Source organism: Rattus rattus, chromosome 13 (genome assembly GCF_011064425.1).
Source record: "Rattus rattus isolate New Zealand chromosome 13, Rrattus_CSIRO_v1, whole genome shotgun sequence".
Classification (NCBI taxonomy): Eukaryota; Metazoa; Chordata; class Mammalia; order Rodentia; family Muridae; genus Rattus; species Rattus rattus.
In genome coordinates, this window is record NC_046166.1 from 25,746,384 (window position 1) to 25,760,837 (window position 14,454).

The 14,454-nt window shown below is 32.9% G+C and overlaps 1 protein-coding gene across 4 annotated transcripts in view; it reads right to left on the reverse strand.

Annotated features, from left to right (window-relative positions):
• Spock3 (SPARC (osteonectin), cwcv and kazal like domains proteoglycan 3) overlaps positions 1-14,454 on the reverse strand; it is a 383,461-nt gene that overhangs the window by 89,366 nt on the left and 279,641 nt on the right. For all 4 annotated transcript variants that reach the window (XM_032918963.1, XM_032918962.1, XM_032918964.1 and 1 more), the window contains one exon: positions 10,204-10,318. In XM_032918963.1, coding sequence (XP_032774854.1) covers positions 10,204-10,318 — 115 coding nt within the window. The remainder of the gene's footprint in view (positions 1-10,203; positions 10,319-14,454) is intronic.

Genomic DNA, 14,454 nt, shown 5'->3' on the forward strand with positions numbered 1-14,454 from the left:
ATACATATTTCCTTTCTAGTAGTTAACTTAATGTTTGCAGTAGGTTATTGTGTTAGTTACTTGTTTCATTGCTGCAACAAAACACACAACAGCAATCTAAGGAGAGCAGGTTCCCAGTATTCCATGGTTTAAGGATAGAATCTGTGTCAAGGAACTAATGAAGACAGGATAGCTGGTCATGTCAGTCACCATTGGTCAGCTTGACACCAGAACACATTACTGTTAATCCACAACCTGTCAAACCCTTACCCCATAGGATAATGGCTAGTTCATAATGCAAGATACATTGAGTTAATTAAAAAAACATAGTACTTAACAGTTTAATGCTGCAAATTTTACTCTCAACTTTACACTCATATGCCAATAATATGAAATTTGGAAAATACAGACTCAGAATCACTTAAAATGTTAGAAATTGGAAAAATTTACCCATTATAAGATGGGAAACATTTGTCATAGAATTTTTCATGATAACATATTATGAATGAAAATTTTAATATAGTTAGTAACTATAGAGCTCCTTTAAGAATAAGGCAGTTTAATAAAACTCCAATTACTCCCCACTGTAGCAATGAAGGAGTGGTAAATGTTTTTTCATAAATAACACCATGTTTGGATTAAAGTATGAGTCAATTAAGAAAATCCCATTGACAGTTGGGAAACGGTACTGTTACTGAGTCTTACTTGGCATGAATAGTGATATTTTATTAAAAATTATTTCTTTAATAAATTATCAAGACCCATCTTCCATGTGGTCTAAACCCTCAGGGACAAGCCAAACTGCCCTGAGCAGCCTGCCATCCTACGGGGACCTCCATTCTCCTACTGCATTTCCTCCATGAGATTCTTGAACCATACTAGGATACAAAAGTCCTGCCCTAACCAGAGGCACACAGGGCTACCTGCCTCCAAGGAGGCCAGCTACAGTCTGAGATACCCAGGCCAGTTAACACTAGAAATAACCAGATGGCAAAAGGCAAGTACAAGAACATAAGCACCAGAAGCCAATGTAATTTGACACATCAGACCAGTTTTCCTTCTACAGCAAGCCTTGGCTATCCTAATACACCTGAAGAGGAAGATTCTGATCTAAATCCTATCTCACAAAGATGATAGAGGCCTTTAAGGAGGATATAAATAACTCCCTTAAAAAATACAGGAAAACACACGCAAAATGTTGCCCCTCCCCAAATTGCAATATACTAATTAAACTTTCTCATATTGCAAATATATAAGAAACACAAAATATACATAAGGCTCAACAGCATCTATTATTTAAGTGTTCAGGGGGAAGGAGCTAGAAATGAAGACATAAAAGTTTTATTGTTATGATCTAGGAAGAGAGAGGTAACTACTGGCACATGCCCCAATACCCCTCCTAACAAATGATTTTAAGAAGCATAGAAGAAGAGGCTGGGCATCTCCTGTCACCTTCCTCATACAGAATGTAGCAACGCACAGAGTCATATGCATTCAAACCTTCATCTATATAGCACAGTAGACAGAAATCAATGTTTATACAGATTCTCTTGTAAACATTTTTGCTATGTTTGTTGACTTCCATGTTATCTTCTCTATAACAATATATGTTCTAGATTAAAATGGCAACAATAGATCCAATTTTGCTGAGCAAATGCTTGGAAAACATCAATATTTCTTAACCTGAGAAAGAAAGTCAACTGAATTCATCCTAATTCATTGTTCATCAGGAACTAAAAAAAAAAAATAGGATCTTCCCATGTGAGGAATGTGATAAGCAAAGCCTTCAGTTGGAGTGAATCTGTTCCATATAGTTCAGTCATTGAAAGCTGAATGATAAGATTAAATGACTCCATAAGAAAGGGACATGAAGGTTCCTGTCACACCAGGAAGAAAGACATTTAATCAGGTGGCTTAAATGAAGGCAGCTAGGCAATCAGCCCATTTCTGTTTTTTTCTGAGAGTTCTCTACAGGAAATTCTAAGGCCATTTTCAGTGAGATAGACTTCATTTAAAGCAAATCCCATTTTTCTTTTTAAAATTCTAGCTCAGCATTTCTTCCATTGACAAAAGAATACATTTTAGTACATGTCTGTGCTGTATGTAAAGATTGCTTTTCACATTAAATTTCTTTTTAAATTTAATAAGGTTAAATACATTCCCTTGGTAGTATATCTATGTGTGTGTGGTGGTGGAGGGGACTTTTTCCATGGAATATAGTGTAGTCCTCACCAGCAAAACTGGTTCCTGAATTCTACATCTTCACTGAATGTTTCTTTTTCTGATGGAACCTTTTTCTTTGCAATAGAAACCCTTATTGCAACTAAAATCTCCAGAGAAGCCCATGCAAGGGACACATTTGCCAGCTGCTGTAACGTGTCACAGAATATGATAGCAATGGAATTCTCAAGCCACTCCTCCTTTCTTTTCCACACAATAATTGCTTGTTTCCATACCCATGAGATTGCTGACCCAACTTTTATAATTCTCAAATAACATTTTGTCTTATTTATTTCTAGAGATAGAGATATTGTGTTTCTTAGATTTCTTGAATGATGACTTTTCTTTCAATACGTATTTGGCTTAATCAGATTATGTTTATACCTTGGTTTTGCTCATCTGAAACAACTTCAACCCCAAAACTAGGTATATATTCAGGAGTTCATGTAGCAAGTAGGACAGAATTGGATAAGGTTGCCACACAGAAAAGGAAGCCAAGAAATGAGCATCAAGATTAAATTTACAATGGGCTGAGGGAGATACTTTTTACCCCAATGCATTTGATACAACTTAATGTCTTCAGATACTTGAGAATAACCAAATTAGAACTCTTATAAAAGGAGAAGATACAACTTTAGGAAATAAGATGTCAAAAATCCTACCAATTAAATTTGATATAGCAGAGTAAGTAGATTAAAAACAATAAAACATTAAAATTTCAAGTGAGGGTCTCATCGGAATAAGTGGTATAACATCAAAAGAAAAAATAAATCTATTTATAAATTAGATGGGGGCATATATTCGATTTATCATTTTATATTACAAGAATTTCAAATTTTCACATGTGTAATTATTTGATATGGTTAAATCATACTAAAAACAAATATCAAGTCAGTCTTTTAGCTTCTTGATCATTCATTTACTGAGTCTGTACAGTGCTGGTAAAATGGTAAAGTTACTGTTACCCAAATCATCTTGAAGATTTGATAATACTTTTTTTAAACCCTTTTCCAGCACATAAATCTGGTGAACTTATATAGTAAAATAGAATGCTTCTTTTTCAAAATATATTTATTTACAGCTATGTATGCATGTGTGTGTATGCATGTGTGCGTGTGTGGGATTTTGTGTGTGTCTGTATTTGTGTGTAAGTACCACTTGTGAGTAGGTTGCTATGGAGTACTGAAAATCAGGATATCAGATGCTCATGCTTGTGAGTCACATGTGCTTGTGAAACATCCAAGATGGTTACTGGGAACCAGGTTAATCATCTAAGGAGTAGCTAATGTTATTAACATGTGAGCACTTTTCCAGCCCCTAGAATATTTCTTTTAAAAGCTCTCTATCTTCATTTTGATCTTCAATTTGTTTACCCAAAAGCATCGCAAGTACCATTTACAACTATCCTCCTGAAATATACAATTTTTACAATTAGAACTACTTTTTTGCATATTTATATAGCTAGATGTTAGACACATAAACTTTATTTAATAGTAGTTAAGGAACATTACTGAATTTATAAGAAAAGTTTAATCTTGTGCTTCTGATATACAAAGCTTTGATTTGGGATATTATTTTCAGATTATCCAATCAGATTTCTTAAGTACAATGCTATACAATGTAGTAAAATTCTGCTTGTTATCATAGGTTCAGAAACAACAGAGGCGAATGACCACCAACTGAAACTTCAGAAATTTTGGTTCTTTCTACGTCTTAATTTACTTTTTCTGGCATTCTGTTCAAACGTAATGTACTTTAACCATTTTTAAGTTATTAGGTATTAATTATCCTCTACATTACTATACCATTGTATTTCCATTCCAAAACATGACTGCAAAATGGACATGGGCTTATTTTAATTATGACCATTCTAAATATATGTTATTAAGTCATAATACTGGAACAAAGACTCTAAAGATTTTCCAGGATGTTGAGGCAAGTCAGTCTTACAACGTTTATTAATTAACACTGTACTGTGTACAATGTACTGTACTACATAACAAACGTAGATATTACTATCTCGTTCCTTTTCTCATTTGAAGTCTCAATACTTAAAACTTAGTTCTCTATTAGAATATGTTCAGTACACACAATCCTGAGCTTTACAAGGTATATAATAGTCAACAATAAAGTTCTCATTTGGACTTGTCTTATAGAGCTAATAAGATGAATAAGATGAATGAGAATTGTAGATTCCCGGTTATTGGAGCCTTTGACTTCAGAACCAGCAAAATTTCAAAGTGCCCCTTTAAAAAGAGGAAGTCATTCTAAAATCTTAGCATGTGTGAGAAGTCCATTCTAATAATGTGGTTCAGGTCCTTGGTCCATAAAATAAAGCCTCCTAATGTGCAGGGATTTCAGGGATACAACTTTTTTCTTGGGTTATCACTTATGGTGAAATGGGCTAATGTAGTGGGTGGAGTCATCCATCCAAACACCTGTAAGGAATCTAAGTAAACTCATTGCTTCACCAAGATAGACTTGCATAACACAGTTTCCTTGCTCATGATCGGTACATCATGTTTAGGTGAACAAACATTTTCCAGGGTCCCAAGAAAAGTCACACAATAAAGCAAATTAAAGGAGATCCCTGATGAAGGTAATAAAATTTGAATGAACTTCAAAGGAAATACGTTAGCAAATTAAATTTTTTTCTTGGAAACTGCATCACCTACATTCACTTCAAATTCTTTGTTCTTTGACATTCTTGATGAAGAACGATGTGGTAATCATGAAGTGATAATGATTATGCAGTAATGTTTCCTATATAGGGATAAATCCACAATCCTCACTTCTTAAGTCTCTGAGTTAGATAGTAAAATGTCAGAGAAGAGAGTTAAATGTTGGCAAAAAGGGAATTGGTTTTTAATCTATAAATGTAGTAAAGCATTTTGACACACTATAGTACTCAGAGTACTGAGTGCTCTGCTTCATTATTCCTCCATCATTCCTTCATTATACCAGAAAAATTATACTTAATTATTTATAAAAGATATATTTTTTTAACATCTTATAAGTATACTGTAAGAGAAATGCCATAATTATATGGAAAGTTGTATGGCTAACAGATAAAGAAATTAATAATTAATGAGTGCACTAATGCTAAAATAATAACTGAAACTAAGAGTCTCACGGATAAAAAATGAATACTATAGACTTTATATTCACATATATAAAATTATTCTATATATCTCTGTAAACCATAACTACATTGAATGTTATATGTAAATATAAACAAAAAGCAAAATGGTCATATATTAGGCATGGTATAAAATTGAATATTGGATGAATAAATTAAGTCATAAAAGTGGTATAATTTTAGTAGTGATGCCAACAACCTTAATTAGAAGACTAGTTGTTAAGTAAAAATATTTTTATTTCTCTCACTCTATACATATATATATATATATTTAAATATAAATATACTATCCTTGTTTGTGTGTGTGTGCGTGTGTGTGTGTGTGGGTGTGTGAAAGAGAGAAAACAAATATATTTTTACTTATAAAGTTTCTCTCTCTTTAAATATATATATGTATATATATATATATATTATATGTGCTATATATGTCCTGTGTATATAATGTAATTATTTGTGGAATAAAGGAATAAATGACATTAAAACAGTTTCATGGTATTAAAATTACATTTTTACTTCAGTTGTATGTTTAAAGAAGAGAAATGAGCTGACTTTATTATCATGCAATTGTGATATTTTGTGAATTTTCTACTATGCTTCTGTGGTATTTTCACCGTTAAAACTACCCATTTTCGAAATAAAAATATATGAATTAAATATTATGTTGAATATCATCTGCAGTAACCTGGGGTAATAAGTTAACATTTCTTAAGGCTGATCTTCAGATATTCTCAGAGTAACATTCACAAAATTCAAGTATAGATCAGAAAATACATCTTAGAAAAGTCAGGTTCCTTTGGGAGACAGTAATCTACTTACAATGTTAGTCATCCTTTTTATCTACTCATAAGTCAGAAAAAAAGATAAAGTTGCTCAAACTGCCAAACCATACCATTACAGTTCCATTCCTTCAATAATAAAATACAAATATAAAATGATGGTTATATGTCATTAACTCCATCTAAATTCTGGATAAGCACTTACCAAAATCAAATTAAAGTGTCTCTGCGCAACCTGTATATAGGATAATCATTATCTCACTTCCTATTCTATGAGGCTCTGGCATGATTTTTAAGTTTAAGAGATGTAAGAGAAGCAAGCACTTTTAACTGTTGAGCCATCTTTCTCTCTCTCCATTCTTATTTCTTATATTGTATCTTTTTGTCAAAGGATCACTAAATATTACTATATTCTGGTATTATTGGGTAAAAATTAAAGACATGTGGATACTGCTGGGTAATCTATGTTGTAAGTGTGTTTTCCACTACTTTAGGTTTCAATTACAAGGTGTAAAATCCATTCTTCACGTATGTTTGTATATGATAACTGGAAACTCACTACTACCACTTTTTCTTGGATGCTAACCAACTAATGAAGAAAAGAAGGCTGTGATTGACAGCAGATAGAGTGACAGAGAATAAGTAGAAAGAAAGAAGATAACAAAAAAGCAATACAAAAAGAGACCTTCCACACGTCTCTACAACTTCAGAAGAGATGGTATCCATATAAAAAGCCAGATCTCTACCACCAGGACAATTGGTTGGCCAAGATGGCATGACAAAATAAGACACTGTTCCTTTCTCACTTGTTCCCTTGGCACCTGAATATGGTTGTTGCAGTGATGGAGGTCAACAGTAGCTGATACAGTACCAGACGCACACAGTCTGAGGCCATCATCCCAAGAGCAAAGTATGATGTAAGGACGCAAGAGGAAACAGAAGCTTCTGAAACCCGTAAATACAGTAATCATGAGTCACAGTTAGAATGGAAAAGGTCAATGTCCCAAACCTAAAGAATCAAATGAATAACAAAACTGGGAACTTTTTATGGTGTATATGTACACGCGCGCGCGCGCGCGCACACACACACACACACACACACACACATTTATATATATATATATATATATATATATATATATGATTTTCTCTGTTTAAGAACTACTGCAATTAAATAACATCATTTATTTATGAGGTAACATCATTTCTTATGTTCTTGGTCTTTGATTCTGCAAGTCTCTTAAAAACATAAAATAAACAATTGCAATTTATATGTATGTGCAAAAGTTATGAAAAGCATATATTTAGGGTTTATGTTCACAGTAAATTTTATATTTTTTAGGTATAACATGTTATGGTCTTTTATAATCAATTGAAATGGCATCATTCTTTTAATATAATTAGTCCCTCTTTCAAAAATTACATCTTATTACTGGACAGTATTAAATGATGCCGGGGATATTGTAAATGAAGGAAACCCTAAAAGAAGTATAAAATATATGATTTTATATAGAAGTTATTCATTAAAGAATTTGTTTATATACTTAGTCTAGAATCAGAATCCAGGAAAAAAGTATATATCATCTGTAATTTTTTTTATTTATGATGTTTAAATTTAAATGTTTGGAACAATGTATGTATCTCCTGCATGGACTACATCTGGAAAATAATGGTGAATTGCATTTTCTTCAACTTTATAAAAAACCCCTATATTATTTATTTTGATATAGTTAAAACAAATTTAAAAGGTTATTTCTGCAATTAATAAATTAAAAACTTAGTGTGATATCAATTTGACCTCAGAGAGGAGGATCAAAAAGATTGAAGAACTATTTTATAGAATGTGGTTTCTTTCTCACTACTTCTATAACAGAGATGACATTAAAGAGAATTTCCTGCACTGCACAGTAGCCCTAAGACATGCTTCTACTATAAATGACAGGCGGAAGATTGGAAATGATACTGAACTGAGTTTTACATTTCCCGTGTTCCTGGCCTTTGGCACTGTGGAGAAATGACATTCAAAATTTTCTGTACTGCTTTTCCACAGTAGTTGGCAAAATCCTGTTTGTACTTTGCCCTGACAATCTGTCAGAGCAGAATTAGTTTAAAATCCTCTTACCTCTTTTTTGATGCACAATTGAACACAAATTATCTTCATCCCCTGATGCTGGGACTTTATGAAAAGTTCTTTTCACATATTAATATAAATACTGTAATGATAATTTAAGTGACGCAAAACAGTTATTTTTTAGTCATTGGGGTCTACTTTATAGATATGTTATTTTCCTTATTTAATACATATTGGTATTCTATTACCATTATGAGGTGATATGAAAAACCAATACCATGTGAAACATCTCCCCATTCAAAAGTAGGTCTGAAATTGGCAAATATTATTGAACAGAGATCTTGCTTAAGGGTTGTTGTAATTTAGGTAAAAACACTTACAAGGGGGCATTTGAAAAGTTAATAATGGTCTATATGAAAATTTGAGACATGAATGTTGAATGTGGTTGGGTTTATGTCACACTTGAAGTGATTATCAGAGGCAAAAGTCTTTAATTCAATTGTGGAAATTCATCCACTTGGGAACAGAGTGAGGAAGGCACAGATATCTACCAGAATCTCAGTTGAAAGAAAACTATAATTAGCTTTAGATGTCATAGAGATAATTGATACATTCAATGTGCCAAAAGTTATTTAGAGGGTATTGAAGAAATTGAACCAGAAGATAGAGAAAATGGTGTAGAAGTAACCAAGCATAATAGCTAATCTGGTCTAGTGTGAGACAGAAAGAGAGCAATGTTTAGACACAAGGCCGCGACTAGAAGGCATCTCAGTCCCATGGACAAGTTTATCACTGTGCATTATCCTGAACACTGGGTTTTCACTGGACACTTTAAAATAACCAGAGGTCAATTTCATCACGATTTTTATTTGAAATACTTATTGGAATTATGACTTCACTGACTGACATGTAAATAAGTGATATCACTGAGCTTTAGACAATAGGATAATATGTTCACCATGAGAGTAAAAGATTGGTCAACAGCTATATTATGATATATATATATATATATATATATATATCCGTCTTAGATTTTGACTGTCCCTTACAGACTTGCAGCTTGAATACTCAATCTTCCATGCATTACACTCCTAGGTTGTTAAATCTTGAAATTAAAAATATGAAATCTAGTGAAGGAAATTAGGTCTTTGGAGATACATCCTTGAAAGTGATTTAGGAATCTGTCTCCTTTTCCCTCTGTTTTCTGGCTACTCTAAAGTGAACATTCTGCCAGCTTTCTCTACAGTAATATGAAATAAAAAAAATTATGGACTAAATCAACTGAGCCATGACCTAAATTAACCTTTACTACTTATAAATAAATAATTTAGCCTTGTCATTTTTTTAATCTAGAAATCTAGCACAGCATGTTCAAATTATTGTAGTTTTTATTAAGGAAAAAATAACTAATGAACATATCTATGCCATAAAGTATTTGTGATAAATATCAAATTATAAGAATTGAGTAGTTGGCTATTCTGTAGACCTTTTCTGAGTATAATGACAATTACACACACACACACACACACACACACACACACACAAAGACTTGATTTTTGTAAGTTATCTTTGAAATGACAAAGTACATATGGCACTAAATATCAAGTTACTGAAATGGTCTATTTATAAAATTCACACACAAAATACACTGCACATAGAGTAAGCATCTTACTTATAAAAAGAATATTCAAGCATTTTTATGTGTGGTCAAATATTTAATTAAGGACCAATTCCCAGATCTACAAAATATTAGACTAAATTACACATTTTATACCTAATCATTTTTAGAAAGAGGCACCTCAGAGATTTTATATTTGGGTAGCAAATAATAAGTAAACAGTTCAGTAAGTTTCACTTTATTTTAGTAGGCAACTAAGGCATGAAGATGGTTTCTCTATATAACTGAGGCCCAATAGAGAATAAGCTGACAGAGGGAATTCTTATAAGCTGCTCATAGTTATAAAAGCAAACTTATTTCAGGTCTCATTAATTACTATAGACAAGCTTCTTTCACTTACCTCTCTTTACATTTCTGCCTGTGCTCATGGACTTATCGGAGGGACACGGGCATCGCCCTTCACATTTGGTAGAGATCTGTTTTCCTAAGACACATGCCTGATACTCTAGTTTGCACTGTGTAAATAAACAAGAAAGAAAGAAAATATTAACTCAAATACATGTAGACTTAATTATATTAAGAGAAGGTCAAAAATGCATAGGCATATTATGTGTACATGTAATTTCCACATGATTTCATTTATATCTATAGTGCTAGGAGACATCCTACATGTTCTACACAGTTAATTGTTGTATGGATAAAACAGTACTGTAGTTACTCGGGGGCGCATTTTGCTGATCAGTGATAAAAGATTGCAATAGCCAAGGAATTGCCAAGGAAAAGAATGATTTCTTTTCTTTCATCTTCTCTGTTCTTTTTATCTCTTCTCTAATCATTTTTCTCTTTTCTTTTTTTTTGTATCTTTCTCTTTCTTTTTTTCTCTTCTTTTGTCTTTTCTAGACAGGCTTTCTCTGTGTAGTCCTGAGAATGTGTATCTCAGTTTGTAGACTAGGTGGTGACTGAACTCAGAGATGGGCCTGTCTCTGGCTCCCTAGGTTGGGATTAAATATGTGAGTCACTACTGCTCACCACACCATTTCTATAAATGGATTACAGGGGTTAAAGATATAAAAGTACAGGAGAATGATAAAGAAATCAACAGTCTATCACCTGAGCTTTCCTTTGCTTATATTCCTATTTTTAGTTATTTTACTATCTCTCCTTGACTCTATGACTTATCTCTCCTTTTTGACTCTGTTTAGGATACAGACTTGATGGTGTCTTTAGTCATTGACTTGTACACCCCTAAGAGGTATAATAAAATACATTTAAAAAATCATTAAAATATTTACATGTATAAGTTGACAAACATAAAATTATTTTTTTACCTTTGATTTTCCACAAAGATAACACTTCAAACATACACAAATGGAGATACCAAATATGCATATTTAGGTACAAAATTAATATCACCTATATCTTGAATACATATTTATAACATACAGTATACATGCTTGCATTTTATATAGGAACATATGTTGTGAATACATACATAAAGACACACACATATTGCATACAAATTTTTTTTTTCCGGAGCTGGGAACCGAACCCAGGGCCTTGCGCTTCCTAGGCAAGCGCTCTACCACTGAGCTAAATCCCCAACCCCTCACATACAAAATTTTTAAGTGGAGTTTCTCTAAGTCTCAGATGTGAACACATTTGAGGTCCTTGTGAAACTTAGCTTTGTAATATAAAACTGTGATGTGGTAATTGTTAATCCTCTCTAAACTCCTCTGTGGGTGCACACATGCTTCTTACTACTGCCCAATGTTCTGGATTCAAGAATGAAAGGCACAAACATGCTGGGTTAATCTTAATATGGTTTAAGCAACTCAGTGGTTGGTTACTTACAGACTTCCCTAGAAATAATATACTTTCTTCTCTAATATTCCTGAATTATTTCCTACTAAAATTTATATTTCATCTCAGCTACCCAGATCTAGTTGGGGGAGTGGCCCTGGAGCCCCACTTCCCTGATTCTCACATGATTGGTTCTCTCTCATCCTCAGCTTCATGCTTGCATTATATTCCTTTCCTGACATGGCAATTCTAAAATCTTCTCCTCTCTCATCATCTTATGGGCAACACACAGACACAGACGCAGACACAGACACAGACACAGACACAGACACAGACACAGACACAGACACACAGACACACAGACACACATACACACATACACACCCACACACACACACACACACACACACACACACACATACAAACACACACTAATCAGGCTTCTCTTCAGATTGTTTCATTATTACATATGACATAGGCTTAGAACTATTAGTAAAAGCAACAATACACTTGCTATTCTATCATCCAAGTTCCACAGCAGAGTCAATGTACAAAAAACATTGAGAATTTTGAGTACCAGTCTCTAAACATTGCAAGTAATACTACTTTTTTTCAAATCTTCTCATGTAAACCCCCATGTAAAATAAGCAGGATAACAAAATTTGTTCCTAGATTTTCAAAATTCTTTTCCTATACCAAATCCATGAGTTATTATAAGCAAGAACATTTTTATAGTAGTTAAGAAAACAACTGGAACTGAAAGAATACTATTAAAATACTACAACAAAACTAATTTTATACTTTGGTTTTGTTTTGGCTCCTCTTGATCTCTTCTAGAAAAAAAGAAAGACTATAAAATATTAAGCCTTAAAGTCCCTCTTAAGATAGTATTTTATAGGTGCATTTTTGACACGATAAAAATTTCTAATCTAACTCCATCTTTTAAGAGGCTATGATTACCTTCCTACACAGAAGAACTGTATATGCTAATTCTGCTCTAACATGATTTCTTTAGAAGTTGCCCCTATAATTTACTCAGAGCAAATTATATTAAAATTAAATGGAGTAGACATTCTGGCTCCAATGTGAAATGCACCAGCAAATAATTTAATTCAGCTGACATCAGGAAGCAATAAAGTCATTCAGTGACTAAGCATATCACTCACATCGTTACAACACTTCATTTTTCTTTTTGAAAAACTCTTTAGTGAGCAAACAGAATCTTAGACCATTTTTGCAACAAATGACTAAAAACTGGACAATTTTGCAGAAGTTTGCAAGGGAGAAAAGGCTCCTTCATTGGAAGAGAACTTTCAAAATTATTTCAATGTTTTAATAATTATAAAAAAGATTGTTATTATAAAAATCATAGTAAATTCTAAATGCTATAGAAATTTGAACATCTAATCTACTATATAAATAGGAACCTAATTGCAAATGCTTTAGTGAGAAACAAATTAGTTAATTTAATATTTTTATTTTCACTCTGTCAACTTATATGTATGCCTTGCACTTTGTGATGTGAAACTTTCAATTCATTACACAATTTAAAAAATTTGCAAGACTCAGGAGCCATGTAGGAAAGGCAAATACTAACAAGTAATATTCTGGAGATGACTCATTGTTTTGCAGGGCTTTAATGGGTAAATACTCTGATTTTCAAGGTCTTCAGAGATTTCATCTCAGTATGGTTCTTCTTATTATATCATTCCTGTTATTATTAAATACTTTAAAAATTAAAAATTAAATAATATTGTGATCCCTGGGCATCAGTCTGCTCTATTGGGCAGATTTTCTGCAGATCAATGATTCTAAGGATCTAAGGATTCTATAGAATTCTTAAATCTATACAGGTAATTTTGAGTCCTCTAAGAATATAGGCTGTAATTAGGGCTCTGTATTCCTTCATGTGTCGTGGGCTCATTGTACTAGGATAGAAAGCAGGCTTAGAATAGATTTAAAATTAGGGGAAACATCCCCTCTGGACTAGCTGTGGGTCTTAAACTGGGGTCTTAAACTGGGAATTGATAATTTATTGTAGATACAAGGACAGAAGATAAAATATTGACTAGATTTATCTATACAAAATTTCAATATGAATCAGAACGAGGCAGATGATTTGCCTCTTGATAAAACCATGCTAACTTAGTGACCTAAAAATTATTGTTTTAAACTTTTAATGAACCTATGGTGCAAATGACAGATAATGAATGCTTAATTAGATAATTGGATTTAATGAAAACACATGTAAATCTTTCTGTTTTAACTTCTTATTTATATTATTATTTGTATGTGTGCTTTATCCTTGTCAACTTTAGAAAAAAAGATGCTTAGACTACGATGTGATCATGTATCCTGGAAAAGGGATAAGGAGTAGGAATGATGAGAATGACGGTAGAGAGAGTAGAGAGAGCAGAGAGAGCAGAGAGAGCAGAGCAGAGGAGGCAAGTTTTTTTTTGTTTTTTTTAACATAAGCTACTTTTTATGTAGGAGCTTTCTCTTTAGTTGGCTTTTTACTAACAGAAATAGAAATAGAAGTCTTTTCTCTCTCTGATAAATAAGCTTATTTTTCATATAGAATGAGTGAGTACTTTTGACACTGGCACTGGCACTAACGCTATGGAGCTTGCTCATGGGGGCTTTTGCTATGTGGACTCTGTGTGTGTGTGTGTGTGTGTGTGTGTGTGTGTGTGTGTGTGTGTGTGTGTGTGTGTGTGTGTATATGTGCCTGAACATTTATATGTATATGCATATTTACTTTTGTAAAAGGTTTTCTTTCTGTGAGCAAATGAATTTCTTCTTCTGGCTCACTAAATGTGAATTGCTCCAAGCCACCCTCTCACATGGCCAG